This window comes from Lutjanus erythropterus, chromosome 11 (assembly GCF_056507025.1).
Source record: "Lutjanus erythropterus isolate fLutEry1 chromosome 11, fLutEry1.hap2, whole genome shotgun sequence".
NCBI classification, from domain to species: domain Eukaryota; kingdom Metazoa; phylum Chordata; class Actinopteri; order Lutjaniformes; family Lutjanidae; genus Lutjanus; species Lutjanus erythropterus.
The window spans coordinates 3,286,168-3,299,099 of record NC_139327.1 but is presented as its reverse complement, the minus strand read 5'-3'; the positions used below and the strand labels follow the sequence as shown (position 1 = coordinate 3,299,099).

General features: G+C 40.0%; 1 protein-coding gene across 1 annotated transcript in view; it reads left to right on the top strand.

Annotated features, from left to right (window-relative positions):
- atp2a3 (ATPase sarcoplasmic/endoplasmic reticulum Ca2+ transporting 3) overlaps positions 1-12,932 on the top strand; it is an 89,957-nt gene that overhangs the window by 23,226 nt on the left and 53,799 nt on the right. Inside the window, exons 2-3 of the mRNA XM_084730470.1 lie at positions 4,668-4,685; positions 5,004-5,086. Coding sequence (XP_084586596.1) covers positions 4,668-4,685; positions 5,004-5,086 — 101 coding nt within the window. The remainder of the gene's footprint in view (positions 1-4,667; positions 4,686-5,003; positions 5,087-12,932) is intronic.

Sequence of the window (12,932 nt, the reverse complement as noted above, 5' to 3'; positions counted from 1 at the left end):
GTGCCAAAAAATACATTTGAAAAATTCGACAGCAATGTCTCTTTCCAGAAATCATATCTCAGTTATTCAAGATAATCCACAGACCTTGTTGTGAGCAGTTTCATGTAGGAGCTGCTTTCCTGCAGTAGAATCTACTGGAAATACTTTTTTTTATTACAAGTCCAGTCCCATTTAGTCCCAGAGACAAGGCAGACATCTCTAAGGCCAGTATCAATTCACACCAAAACTGTCTAGATGGATCTAGCACTACAGGCTAAAAGGAAAAATATGTATTTATACTGTGCCTTTAAGTGGCTAAAATACCTTTTTGTTGCTGACCCTGTCAACAGCAGTACATTTCTTAGCTTCCATGATAGAAGGTAAGCAATTCTCCAAACTGGGGGCACACTGACACCAGGCAAGTACCTCATACAACCCCACTTCAAAAAAGCAGACTTATCCCTGTAAGAACATCAGTGTTCTTCAACAGCTTGTTTGCGCTACAGCAACCTGTTTTGCTTCCCCTGGTTTTATTACAAACCAAATTAAGAAAGGTAAAAAGTTATCCAACAACTTTTTAAGTCTCATTAGGCAGAAGTCGCTCTCTTTTGACCGCAGAAAAACACATTTAAAGGCAGGGAATGATTCCAGAAGACCTGAAATGAAATAATTTCTCTTTCCGCCAGTGGCATGTGTAAAGCGAGTGGCTACAGGGTTTTTGTTTTTGGAAGGAGGCTGCGGACTCGCGTCATGGCCCTTCCTCTTTCCAGCCTCCCTCTCCACAGGGTCACGTTTGATACTCGTGTAGCGCGGTGTGGTCAAAACATGCGGAGCAACACGAGGTTTCCACTGCTCGAATGAGGAAAGCCACTTTTCCAGAGAGGAATCCTGACAAAACCAGTGCTTTGATGGCAGACAGATGCAGAAAATCGAGCAGAAAATTCGCCGATCAGATGAATGCTATTATTACTCATTGAGTTTTTCAGATGTGATGGATGTGGTTTGTTACATTGGACCTGTCTGGCTGCAGCTTTGCGTTGGTCTTGATGAGGACCTGACAAACGCAGTGACTAAGCATGCCTGTGTCTCATTGTGGTGACACTGATCAACAGTACTTGTCAATTGGGAATGTTTTTAGAATCTGACTGATGTGTTTTCTACTCACACCAGTGACTCATATGTGTGGTGGGTGTTGTGTTCTGGTAATCAAATCAGACTGGGTAAGATGCTCAGCCTGTCTCCAAATGCCAAAAAGATGCAGCTTTTCTTTAGAAACGACAGATGAAAAAAATGACAAGATGATGCAAAAGAAAACAGCAGTGTGTTTTGATTCTTGGGTCTGTTTTTGTGGGAGACTACCCACATACTGATGCAAAAAAAAGGGGGGGGTTTATAATGCATCGATCGCTGAGGAAAAAGTCCAACAGTTTGGAGACTGAGGCTGCAGCACGAATGTCAATGACATCACCACAATTCTGCCTGGACAAGCTGACAAAGGCTGGCTTTATTGTTAGAGTCCATTCAGACAGGGCTCCAACTATTGATTATTTTTTGTTTCAGCTATTCTTCAATTAAAGGTGTCGTGGAATTTTAAGAAAATTCTTGTTATAAATGACTTCTGTCAGCATCAAGTTGCTTGCATGTGTGCTCACAAGGGCTGCATGATTTGCTTAAAAAAAAGTCATATTATGATTATTTTGACTGAAATTGCCACATGCAATATGATTTGTGGAAATGATCAGTCTTGCAGTTCCATTTTCATGTTCGCTGAAAAATAAATTTAAAAAAACTATTGTGATGATATTTGTTGGGTTTGTACCAATCAAACATGTTTTCTTTCATGTGGAGGAAAAGATTTTTAGGTCAGGTCATCTCTACAGTACCACATTGTGATGCTGTTTTCTCAAAATTTTTTCCTTTTTCAAAAAATTGTGATTTGCAGTGTGGATATTGCACTCGGCCACTGGAGATTTGAATGTGATTATTGTGCTCACACCACTCAGCATCAGACAGAACAGTGACGAGAGGTCAGAAGTTATGCTTGTGTCTTGGTGCTGGTTCTTTGTTAATATTAGCAGACTAGCATTAGGTAAAATTGACACTGTGTTGGATGGGATGCTAAAATGTGACTTGAGTGGAATGTGGAATGTGTGGAGTTGAACAATTAGTTGAAATTTTAGCGAAATAGCAACATGGTCTACTGCCATTTTCAAATTGCAGGATGCATAATATTTGTTAAAGGTGAAATGTGTGTCAAAATACCATCTTAAATGAAATATTGTGTTGCTGCAGGTGTCCTGGCCAACACATCATTCTCTAGACTTCAGAAAACATCTTTGTTTAGAGCAGATCCCTGAAAAACACAACACACCATAATCGTTTTAATGTGTTTTTCAACGAAAATGAGAATAATAATGTACAAATGTTCCTTTCTTCTATCGCAAATAATATCACAGTTGTAATATCAGTCTAAATAATAACAAGTAGATATCTCTTCAAAATCAACCACAACAAAGAAAAAAGTAAACAATGGAGTGCACATAATGCAGTTCAATTTTTTATGGTGCTGACCAATCAAAACTGCTGTTCTCTGTGTAAAACAGTTCAAATTAAAAGTAGCAGCATGTCTGAGTCATGTTGTGAGCTGTGTATTTTTTCCTTCATGGAGGTGATGTCTTAGTTTCACAGTTTGAACATGATGTTTTTCGATGGCTTAGTAAGGATGGTTAAGCAAAGTGCATCCATACAAATGGAATATTATCAATTTGATTATATAAGAGAAGGAAGAAGACAGTATCAGCCTGGGATTGTTAGGTACCCTAGGTTGGGGTCTCAGCACCATACTTGGAAAAAAACATGGTACCCCTACACCATCCCTACACAGTCATGGTGCTGTAGAGGAGTTGAGGAGAAGAGACAGAAATCAGGCTGTATTTGAAAGAGTCTGGAAATGTCTCATTTTTAAAGTTACATTACGAACTGTTCACATATTAACAATACATGATGAAGTGATCATCTCAGAGCTGCTTTTGTGTGACAAAAAATCACAGACATTCAGTTTTTACTGCTATAAAACTGAAAATATCTGCAGATTCTCATCTGAGAAGCTGAAACTAGTGAATTTTTATCTTTCTTTGCTAGTTAAACAGTTGATTATCAAAATGACATCTGATTCTGATTTATCAGCTAATTGCCTGATGTACCAGTCATTTCAGATTTACTTTATGGTTTGTTGCAGGCGTTTTCTGTATGTGTCAGTTCAAGAACACACTTTTTGAGTCACCGTTTCCTCCAAATAATAATCCGTTAGGCAAAATCTGTTCAGAATCAGACCGCACTTTCTTTTCAAGGGAAAATGTGTTACTTTTCATGTGGCTGCCCAGTCGGTGTTGATGGTGAGAAAGCTGAGTTCTCCCGCTGTAAAATCTGTTGTTCTTCCTACATCCAGTGATGTCACAAGTTGGTACTAAGGAACAACTACAGGCTGCTTCAGCTTGGATATTTCGTCTCTATCTCTGCGTAACCAGGGGGCGAGCTAGATGATGTCACCTAACACTATGTTTTCACCAACAAAGTAATAGCTGTAGCTCGCGCACAATGCATTCTGGGAAGAATAGGCACTACCAATGTGGTGACATTGACATGAAAAGAGGTGAATTTTCCCTTTAAAGTTAAACTAACATAGTAACATGGGACCAGTGAGATTTAGAGCTGAAACAAGTAGCCGATTATTCACTTAGCGATTTTTCTGTTGATCATCTAACTATTAATTATTAATTCATATACTGTTTATGTAAAAATACCCTAAAAGTTGTCTTAGTCTTCCATGATATATTATGAGAAACATTTTGTGTTTTGGACAGTTTGTCAGACAAACCTGCTATCTGAATATGCCAACATGGCCTTTGGGAATATATGATGGACATTTTTTAAACTAGTTTCTGACATTTTAGAGAAAAAACAAGTAATCCAGAAAATAATTGGCAGATGAATCAATGATCTATAAAAGCTTACAAGATTAAGGTTGAGCATGCATAGGAAAATACAATTTGTACTACAAAGAAATATGATCCGATTCAGCCGAGATATTCAGATATTCCTCATGTGAGGATACACTCCATCCACTTCTGGAGTCTCATCTTGCAGGTGATCTGAAAGCATTTGTGAGCCGACAGACCATCAGTGACTTCAGCTAACCTTTACAAGAGCAGAACATCAGCAGTCAGACTGGTATCACAGGCCTCGGTGAGGTGTTTTGAAGCTTTTTGTTCTGACAGAATCAGTGCTGACAGTGTTTGAGAGGGTCATTATGCAATCGAGTTGATACTGTTGGCCTGAAGCTACACCAAAGGTACTAAAAGTGGGATTAAAAACATCCAGAGTCGAGAATCCTTAAAGGCTCATTTGTCTCAATAGCATTTCCAGCCTCCAATTGGTTATTCAAGTCCGTAACAATACAACAGCAGATCATAATAATCCTCAGCTTGAAACCTTCCTGCACTGAGCACATTATCATAACCGAGCAGAGCGATCCTGCAGAGCCATTTGTACGTGTCCGTGCATCTTAAAGTCAGCCTGAGTTAATCAAAATGTATTAACTGCTCTTTGTCTTTCTCTCCCCCCCCCCCCACTCTCTCCGGCCTTGCTGATTCGATTCCTTTACAACCGCCATGGTGTGACATCCACAGAGCTCCCAGCTGAAGAAGGTAAATATTGATTTTTCCAGAGAGCTGCGGTCCTCCTCCCTTTACTACCTGATTAAGAGTCTCGAGCCAGGATCTTTTCTCCTCTGTAGACCCAAGGCTAAACTTTGGGAGTGTACACTGCTGCAGCTTTCCACCCATGGACACACTCCTCTGTAAACACAGGAATTGTCTTTCTTTACAGCTGCTTATCAGTACTATCAATCTAATGTCAATATGTCTCACAGATCATTTATATCCCATAAAGCCACTCTTTGAGTCCTCAGACATTAATCTGAGTGTGATGCAGAAAGGAGTGTGACGCATGTTTGTCTATTACAGGGAAGTCCCTGTGGGAGCTGGTGGTGGAGCAGTTTGAAGACCTCCTGGTCAGGATCCTGCTGCTAGCTGCCTGTGTCTCCTTTGTAAGTACAACCCAGATAATTAAAGGGATAGTTTGGATTATTTGAAGTGGGGTTATCCATCATCAGTGTATTCCCCACAGTAGATAGCGGCTGACACGCCCCCAGTTTGGAGAAGCAGAGGGGGGCGCCAGCGCAGAGGCAAAGCAATGTACTGCTGTGGATAGGGTCGGCAACAAAACATGTTTTAGCCATTATCAGGAATTAATGGACGAGATGGAGTCTGTTAATGAAGGGATGTTGTACAGAGAGCGGGTCATTATTGCAAAATAAACCCCCACAACAGTCCGCTTTACAGAAATAACAGACCTTTGAATGCTGTAAGTGATCAATAACAAAGCCACATAATAATTCCTGATTATGCACACCTCGAAGGACATTATCCTGCTGCTACCATGGACACTGCCTAAAGAAAAATAAAGTTTGTATTTGCAATCATTTTGCAATCAAAATCAAAAGTTTTTCACAAGCCATAACTTAATTTCCCTGGGGTGTGATTAATACATGGAAAAATCATTACCATTTCATAAGGTTTCTATGCAATGTAAACATTGTTCACTATTCCAGTAAATAGGACGAACCTTAGATACAACCTAAACATGAGATATTTGCTCATTGAAGCCCTTGGATCAGTTCTGAACCATTTTGCTAGCAAGACTTAGAGTCAATAACATTATGTACAGTTGACAGATGGTAAATATCATTTAGGCCACCATTTTCCCTGCAAAATAGTGTTGGCGAGGAACAAGAGAGGCGTGCTCTGACATTAGAATCACTACATCACTCCAAAAGAAGAGCTAACAGCTGTTAGCTTGTTTACATTTGTACCATTAGCGATTCAGGTGCTAATTTGGCATTTTCAGCATGTAGGTTGCTATTTTGGAGGTTGCTCTTGTTTTTCGGCCACTTTGAAAAACTCGATAGAGGATGTCACAATGCCGACTGAAACCAAGCAACCAATGACAGGCTCATACCCGCAGTGTGCATCCGGCGAGTCAGACTTATGAAACTATGAAAGACTACTACTATCTCTGAAAATCTATTATCTCTACTATCACTACAATCAAACTATGAAAGACTCGTCGCAGCCTGAAGTAGCGAGTTGAATGTCAAACAGCATAAGAGATGATGCTTATGTGATGTAAAGTGTCAGAAAGTTCAGAGGGGCAGTGTACTTCTTGGAGCTTGTTACCTTCTTCACAGTTCTCCTGGTATTTGCAATATATTGAAGATTAATGGAGACTTTGACTGCATCCTTGTTGTTATAGTTATTCATTCCACTGCATTAATTCACAGTAATGAGCAGACAGTTTCACTGCAACTGCTTAGTAGGTTGTATATTATCAGGACAGCCTGCAGCCAATCAGGATCAAGTATACACCCAGGCCATGGTATAAATTTAGGATATTTTTACTGCTTTATCTTGCCATCAGAGAGCCTTTTCACATTGTTATATAAGTCAAATATTGCTCTCTCTCTCGTTCAACCAATGTCCATTGGCAAAATCAGTCATTTTCTTGTGCACTGCTGCCTCAATTGGTTAGTTTGTGTGTGTTACTGTGTGACGTCAATGAATGCAAATTAACCTGTCATAACACTGAAATCACGCAATAACACAAACAAACTAAGAGATCGAGGCAGCAGTAGTACAGCAACTCCTGTGATCTGTGAGGTAAAATGACTGATTTTGACTATGGAGTCTGGTTGAGTTGGCGAGAGCAATGTTTGGCTTATAATGGTTTCTTGTTGGAAAGGCTGTCTGATGACAAGATAAAGTGGTGAAACTATTCTAAATATAGTGCACACTAAACACAATGGGTATCCCTTTAACATGCCAGTGGCCTTTGATTCTCACATATACCCCGATAGTTAATTTGAAACCCAAATTAGACATAGACACCTAATAGACAGCTCCATTAGCTTTAGGCAGTTTTATTCCCCTGTTAGAACTCTGCTCAGCCCAGTTCGTGGTCTCTTTTCATGTGGAAACATGTGTAGTACAGGCTTTTCCACCCAGTGTTGATATGGTTTCAGTGAGGGAAACAGGCAGAGCATTTCTGCCCAACTGGAAACAAAACTATCAATCAAAACTCTGCTCTGCTGCAGCGCCTCAAACTGTGACCCTGGTTGCAGTCCGAGGGTGGTGAAGGTCGGAGAGGGGTGGAGTGGGGGAATCCTGCCTGCATAATGACTTTTTTCCATCTATTACAGCACGTCCCTGGTGTCTCGGGGATGGAATGGCTGTTGCTATTTCTGAAAGTAGGAAAATTGCTCTAAAAATGTATATGACACAACATATCTTCTCGAACTGTTGTCGTGTTGCTGAGAGGCTCTTAGAGCAGGCGTGGGCTGTAACTGCGGGACTTTGCAGTGTGGGCTCACTTTTCCTCATGTAAATCAGCCTTTCCTTACTTTAAAAAGGTTGTTTATGATGGAACACGGCCCCTGTTCCACTGCTGCACAGACCCTAATGTTTTACAATGTCATCGCTGCCTGGAGTGGTTTCTAAAGTCAGCTTCCCTGTGACCTGATCTGACTCAACATCACAAATATATTATACTCCACAGCAGCTTGTCTTAATCACAGTCATTTGCAGAGCTTTTCTGTTGATTATTTTCCTTTTGTCCTCTATAACCCTTTAAAGGGATAGTTCAAAATTTTCTAAGTGAGGCTGTATGAGTACTAATCCATAATCTGTATTACCTACAGTAGATGGTGGTCGGTGCCCCCAGGTTAGAGAAGCAGCAGGAGTACCAGTGTAGGAAGCTAAGCTATGTACTGCTGTGAACAGGGTCAGCAGCAAAGCACATTTCATGTTTAGAATAGTTTCACCGCTTTACCTTGCCATCAGATAGCCTTTTTATGTCATATTAGCCAAATATTGCTCTCTCACTCAACCAGACTCCTTTGGCAAATTTTACCTCGCAGAACACGGGAGTTGTTGTTGTGCTGTCGCCTCAATCTGTTAATCTGTTTGTGTAATTTTGAGACTTGAGTGAATCCAACTACTAGGGTAGTTTGGATAACACAGACAAATTAATAGATTGATGCAGCAGTGGACCAGCAACTCCAATGTTCTGTGAGGTAAAATTACTGATTTTGCCAGTGTAGTCCGGTTGGATTGGAGAGAGCGATGTTTAGCTTATGCAGTTTCCCATCAGAATAGAGGTTTTAGGTGTTAAAAAAAGTGTCCCTATTTAGTCCCTATATTTAGAATATTTTCAGGACTTAACCTTACCATCAGACAGCCTTTTATACACCAGATATTACTCTTTCCAATGCCACCAGACTCCTTTGGCAAATCTTACATTTTCCCTTGCAGAACACGGGAGTTGCCAGCCTACCATTTGCTTGATCTGTTAGTTTGTTTCTGTTCACTGAAATCACACAATAACACACAGAAAATAACTGATTGAGGCAGTGGAAGACCAGCAACTCCTGGTAGTTAGTGATTTTGCTATAGGAGTCAGGTGGTTTTGGAGAAAGTGATATTTGGCTTATAAAATAGAGGTTTCCTATTGGTAATGACTGTCTGACAGCAAAGTAAAGAAGAGAAAATACTCTAAATGCAGCATAGACTTACACTGATAGCCTACTGATTTTCTTAGGTGGCTAAAAAACAGTCTCTACAGGAAGTTGTGATCGCAACAATTAACGCAGATTCAATCAATACCAGTGAATTCTGCACAACCTTGCTGCAAGTTTTCTACAAATTTAACCAATCACTGTAGCTTCCTTTGAATCCTACGAATCATAGCAGCTCCCTGGTCAAACGTCACACATTTGCACCTCAATGAGCCGACTCAATATTTTTTTGCTGACATATATTTTTATTTTGTTACGAGTTCTGAAAAGAACACGAGTTTGAGCTGCAAAAAGATTTTACTTCTTTGTGGAATACCTCCCAGATGCATTTCTTCATATCCAATGAATTTTTGTAATCCTGAGCCTTTTTGGTAACCTGACTTGCCAGATGTTTTTTCACACAGAACCATCTGGGAAACTGCCCATAGACTGTTCAGAAAAGGGCCGGCGCTTTAGTAAAAACACTTGGCAGGAGATTGGGTGAAGCATCTGTCACATCTAACATGGGCTCACTTCAACCAGTCAGATCTAACTCTTGCTGAAGTTCCCTTTTGCGTTGCAAAAAATGCATGAAAACATTGCAACATGCATCACAATGTTTTAAAAAAGCTGCTGTGAAATCTGGTATTTTCCCCAAATTCCACAAAAAGCCCAAAATCCTGGAAGTACAGGAAAATACATGTTGCTGCTGACCCTGTCTACAGCAGTACATTGCTTAGCTTCCTACATTGGTACTCCTGTTGCTTCTCCTAAACTGGAGGCGTGCCGATGGCCATCTATTGTAGGTAATACACTGACTGTGAGGAAGTGGCTCATACAACCACACTTCAAACAACAAAAAACCTTTGTGTTTGCTCAGTGTTTTGTGTATCCTCTGTATAATCAGGGAGTAGCCGCAGTAGCTCAACTTTGACCTGAGTGAAAGTTCAACCTTTGCCTGGGACTCATTTGGCTGATATTTTGAATTTATTCAAACTGAGATGATTAGACTCACCTGCCTTCTTTGCATGACATGAGAGTGAAGCTTATTATCAGACCAAACAGGGCAGGTCAGTCTATTTTATTATATTTATATAACAGTAAATTTACAACACAAAAAGGGGAATTTAATTCATAAACAATTCAGTGATCTACAACCTGAGCTGTACCTCAGTTTATCAGAGCATCTTTTTATTTCCTTTCATAATTTATGTATTTTGCAGACGGTACAGGCTGATAGTGCGCTGGCTCTCTGGTAGGGGTTTAATAGAGCAGAGCCACACAGAAAGCCACACGAGCCACCTGAAACAATCAGCGCACTTCCTCCCTTTGAGCTGAAGGAAGAGAGCAGCCTGATCTTTTATTTGGGTTTCCACGTCACTGCATGAAGTTGAGCTAACGCTGGGCTGGGAAGGGACAGGAAGGGACTTGAAAAGTCAAATGACACTTGAATTGATTGATTGGTTTCAGCCCCCCTGTGTTTACAGTGCAGTTTCAATAGGTGACCTTAAGAGTGTGTTATTTGCTGATGAATTTGATATGAATAATTTGTGTTTTTCCATTTTTTGCTCAGCGCGGTGTGATGTTCCAAAACTCTGGAGACGTTCAGATATAATGGGCCATCTGTCGGCATGTGTCTCAGCGTTCAGTTATGCATGTGGGGTGTGAGGAGTGCAATGTTTAAAGCTGTAAGAGGACGTTTATTTTGGCGATGAAGCTTTGATTTCAGCACCCAGTGTTGAATCTGAGCTTAATTTTGCCTCAGATCGCCAAATGCAAGCGGTTAAATTTCCTCCAGACTTTCCTCTCTCCTTTTGAGCTCCTATTCAGAGTGAAAGTAGGAGTTAGGTATTCAGATGGCTCTCTGAATGCGTGCTGATTGTGTGTCTTTTGAATCGTCTTCACTGAGAGGACTGCCATTGTTGCCCTCCAATCTCGGCTCAGTCAGGAGGGAGATTTACCGTCCCAAATGATGTGGAATGATGAGCTATCGACCAGGCTCGGGCTGCTGCTGCTGCTGCTGCTGCTTCTGCTTCGACGTGCACTCTGCTCAGAATATATACTCTTTTATCATTTCATAAGCCCCATCAGATCATGGAAAAGTAGATCCACTTCATCTCACCTTCTGTCTCTCTGCTGCTTTTGTTGTGCAGTAGTTTTAATTTCTATACCTGCCATGGATAAAATAATGAAACCTAAATAAAGTCAGTTCAGTGTTCCAGCTTTTTCTGTTATGATCTCTGGACCTATTATAACAACTGGTTTTGAATAAGTGCCATCTCTGACACTTTACAGAATCCATTAGTATTCAGCTGTCATCAAACTGCCTGTAGAGAAGTGCCAAAATTATTAATAGTCTAAAATATCAAAAAAAAATTCACTAAATACCTTGATATCGATATTTATGGATATTGTGACTAGGGATGGGCATTTCAAACCAAAATGCTGATATTCACTGGACACTATTTGACAATTATTGAAAGATTGGACCCCACCTCCTTGCATGTACAACCACAGAGAGCCATTTACATAAACAAAGTAGCTCATGCTGTAGTACAGACTTCCACAAAAAGCAACATGAAAACAGTTACAGCTTCTGGGCAGCTACTCTCATTATTTAGTTGTTTCAAACAAGGCGCAATGTTCACACAACTTTCATCCAGGATTACATAGTTAGCCTCTGGGAATAGCCATATTAGCAATACAATAGTGCCAAATTCAACAGGATAAGCTACGGAATAAACCCTAGAGCTTGAAATCTGTGCCTGAACCCGATGGGACCTGATGGGTTTGGGTCGGGTCAGGTCATATTTCTCACATATTTCATGGGCTTATGTTGGTTTTGACATTAATTATTATCATTATTATTATTATCATTATTATTATTATTATTATTATTATTATTATTATTATTATTAGTAGTAGTAGTAGTAGTAGTAGTAGTAGTAGTAGAAGTAATTTTTTTTTCTCCCCACTTTTGTTGTTGCCAGTTCAAATTCACCCCATGTATTGTCCCTGCTGTTGGGTACATAGAGGGAAGCTTGTTTAGAACAAAGTCAGGCTGTAATGGGTTTGAGCTGAAATTTGCTAATGAGGGACAGGTTTGGGTCGAGTTTGGACAGAATTTTATTGGGCTTGGGACTTTTTGGGCTCAACTTTTCAGACCGAAAAAAGTTCCTGTTTGGAGCCAGTAAATCTTCAGTAAGCAGCCTGTCACTCTGAAATAAAACACATCAGAGTCTGCAGATGTTCCAGCGGTGGTACTACCTAGGCCTGTAATAATGTGAGATCTTGTAGTATCACATTATTTCCAGGTGCCGGTAAAATATGAGAAACAAACAAGGGATAATAGTTTTTAAAAGACAAAATGATAGTCACATGAACTATTTGACTTTTTAAAAAAATCATTTAATGACTATTCAAATATTTGAAAATCATGACCCATCCCTAATTCTGACAGTATTGTATGAGTATTATGTGTATTGGTGCTTTCACAAAATATTAACACAATTTGTGTATTTATAGACAAGGTATCACCACCCCAAAACCAAGATAATGTGTAAGCAGAAAAACAAAAACAAACAGACCACCTCCAAAAAACAGGTTTAGTCACCCAAGCCCCCCCCCCCCCCCCCCCCCCCCCCATCCCACACCCGCTTGTGTATAATGTTACTCAGAGACATGACTGACAGACAGTAAGGAACACGGGCTGATGAACAGTTGAGATAATGTACCTTTCTTCTTCAGATAAACTTAAATCTTTGAGTTTTAGAAACCTTCAAAAAGTAAATTGAATTTATTTAATTAAAACTATTCAGTTTTCAAGCACCAAAACATGATAAATCAAATTTTGCTTTTTTTTTTATTTATTTATTTTTTTTAACAGTGCTGAAATATAAATATAAAGGGAGGACTTGCTGTGCTTTGAGTCTATGAAACTTGCAATAAAAGAGGAATATATAATCAACTTCATGTCCTGGAGGTAGACAGGAAAAACCAAATGAGATGATTCTATATTCCAAAATCTTGTCTCTGTCTTTGAGCTTGCAGGTAAATGAGCAGCAGTTTTGTTTAAAGTGAATTTCTGTCTCACTGTTTCAGCCGTTGACTGCATGTTCTGGTACACAGTGAGACACTGCAACTTAGAAAGAAGCAGATCTCACCAAATCCTTATGTAAATGTTCATTTGTGTGTGATTTTCCTACCGTCCCAGAGCTTTGGCGTGCCGGATCTAAACCGTGCGACGAAACACACTCCTGCAAAACTGGGCTTCATAGGAAAGATG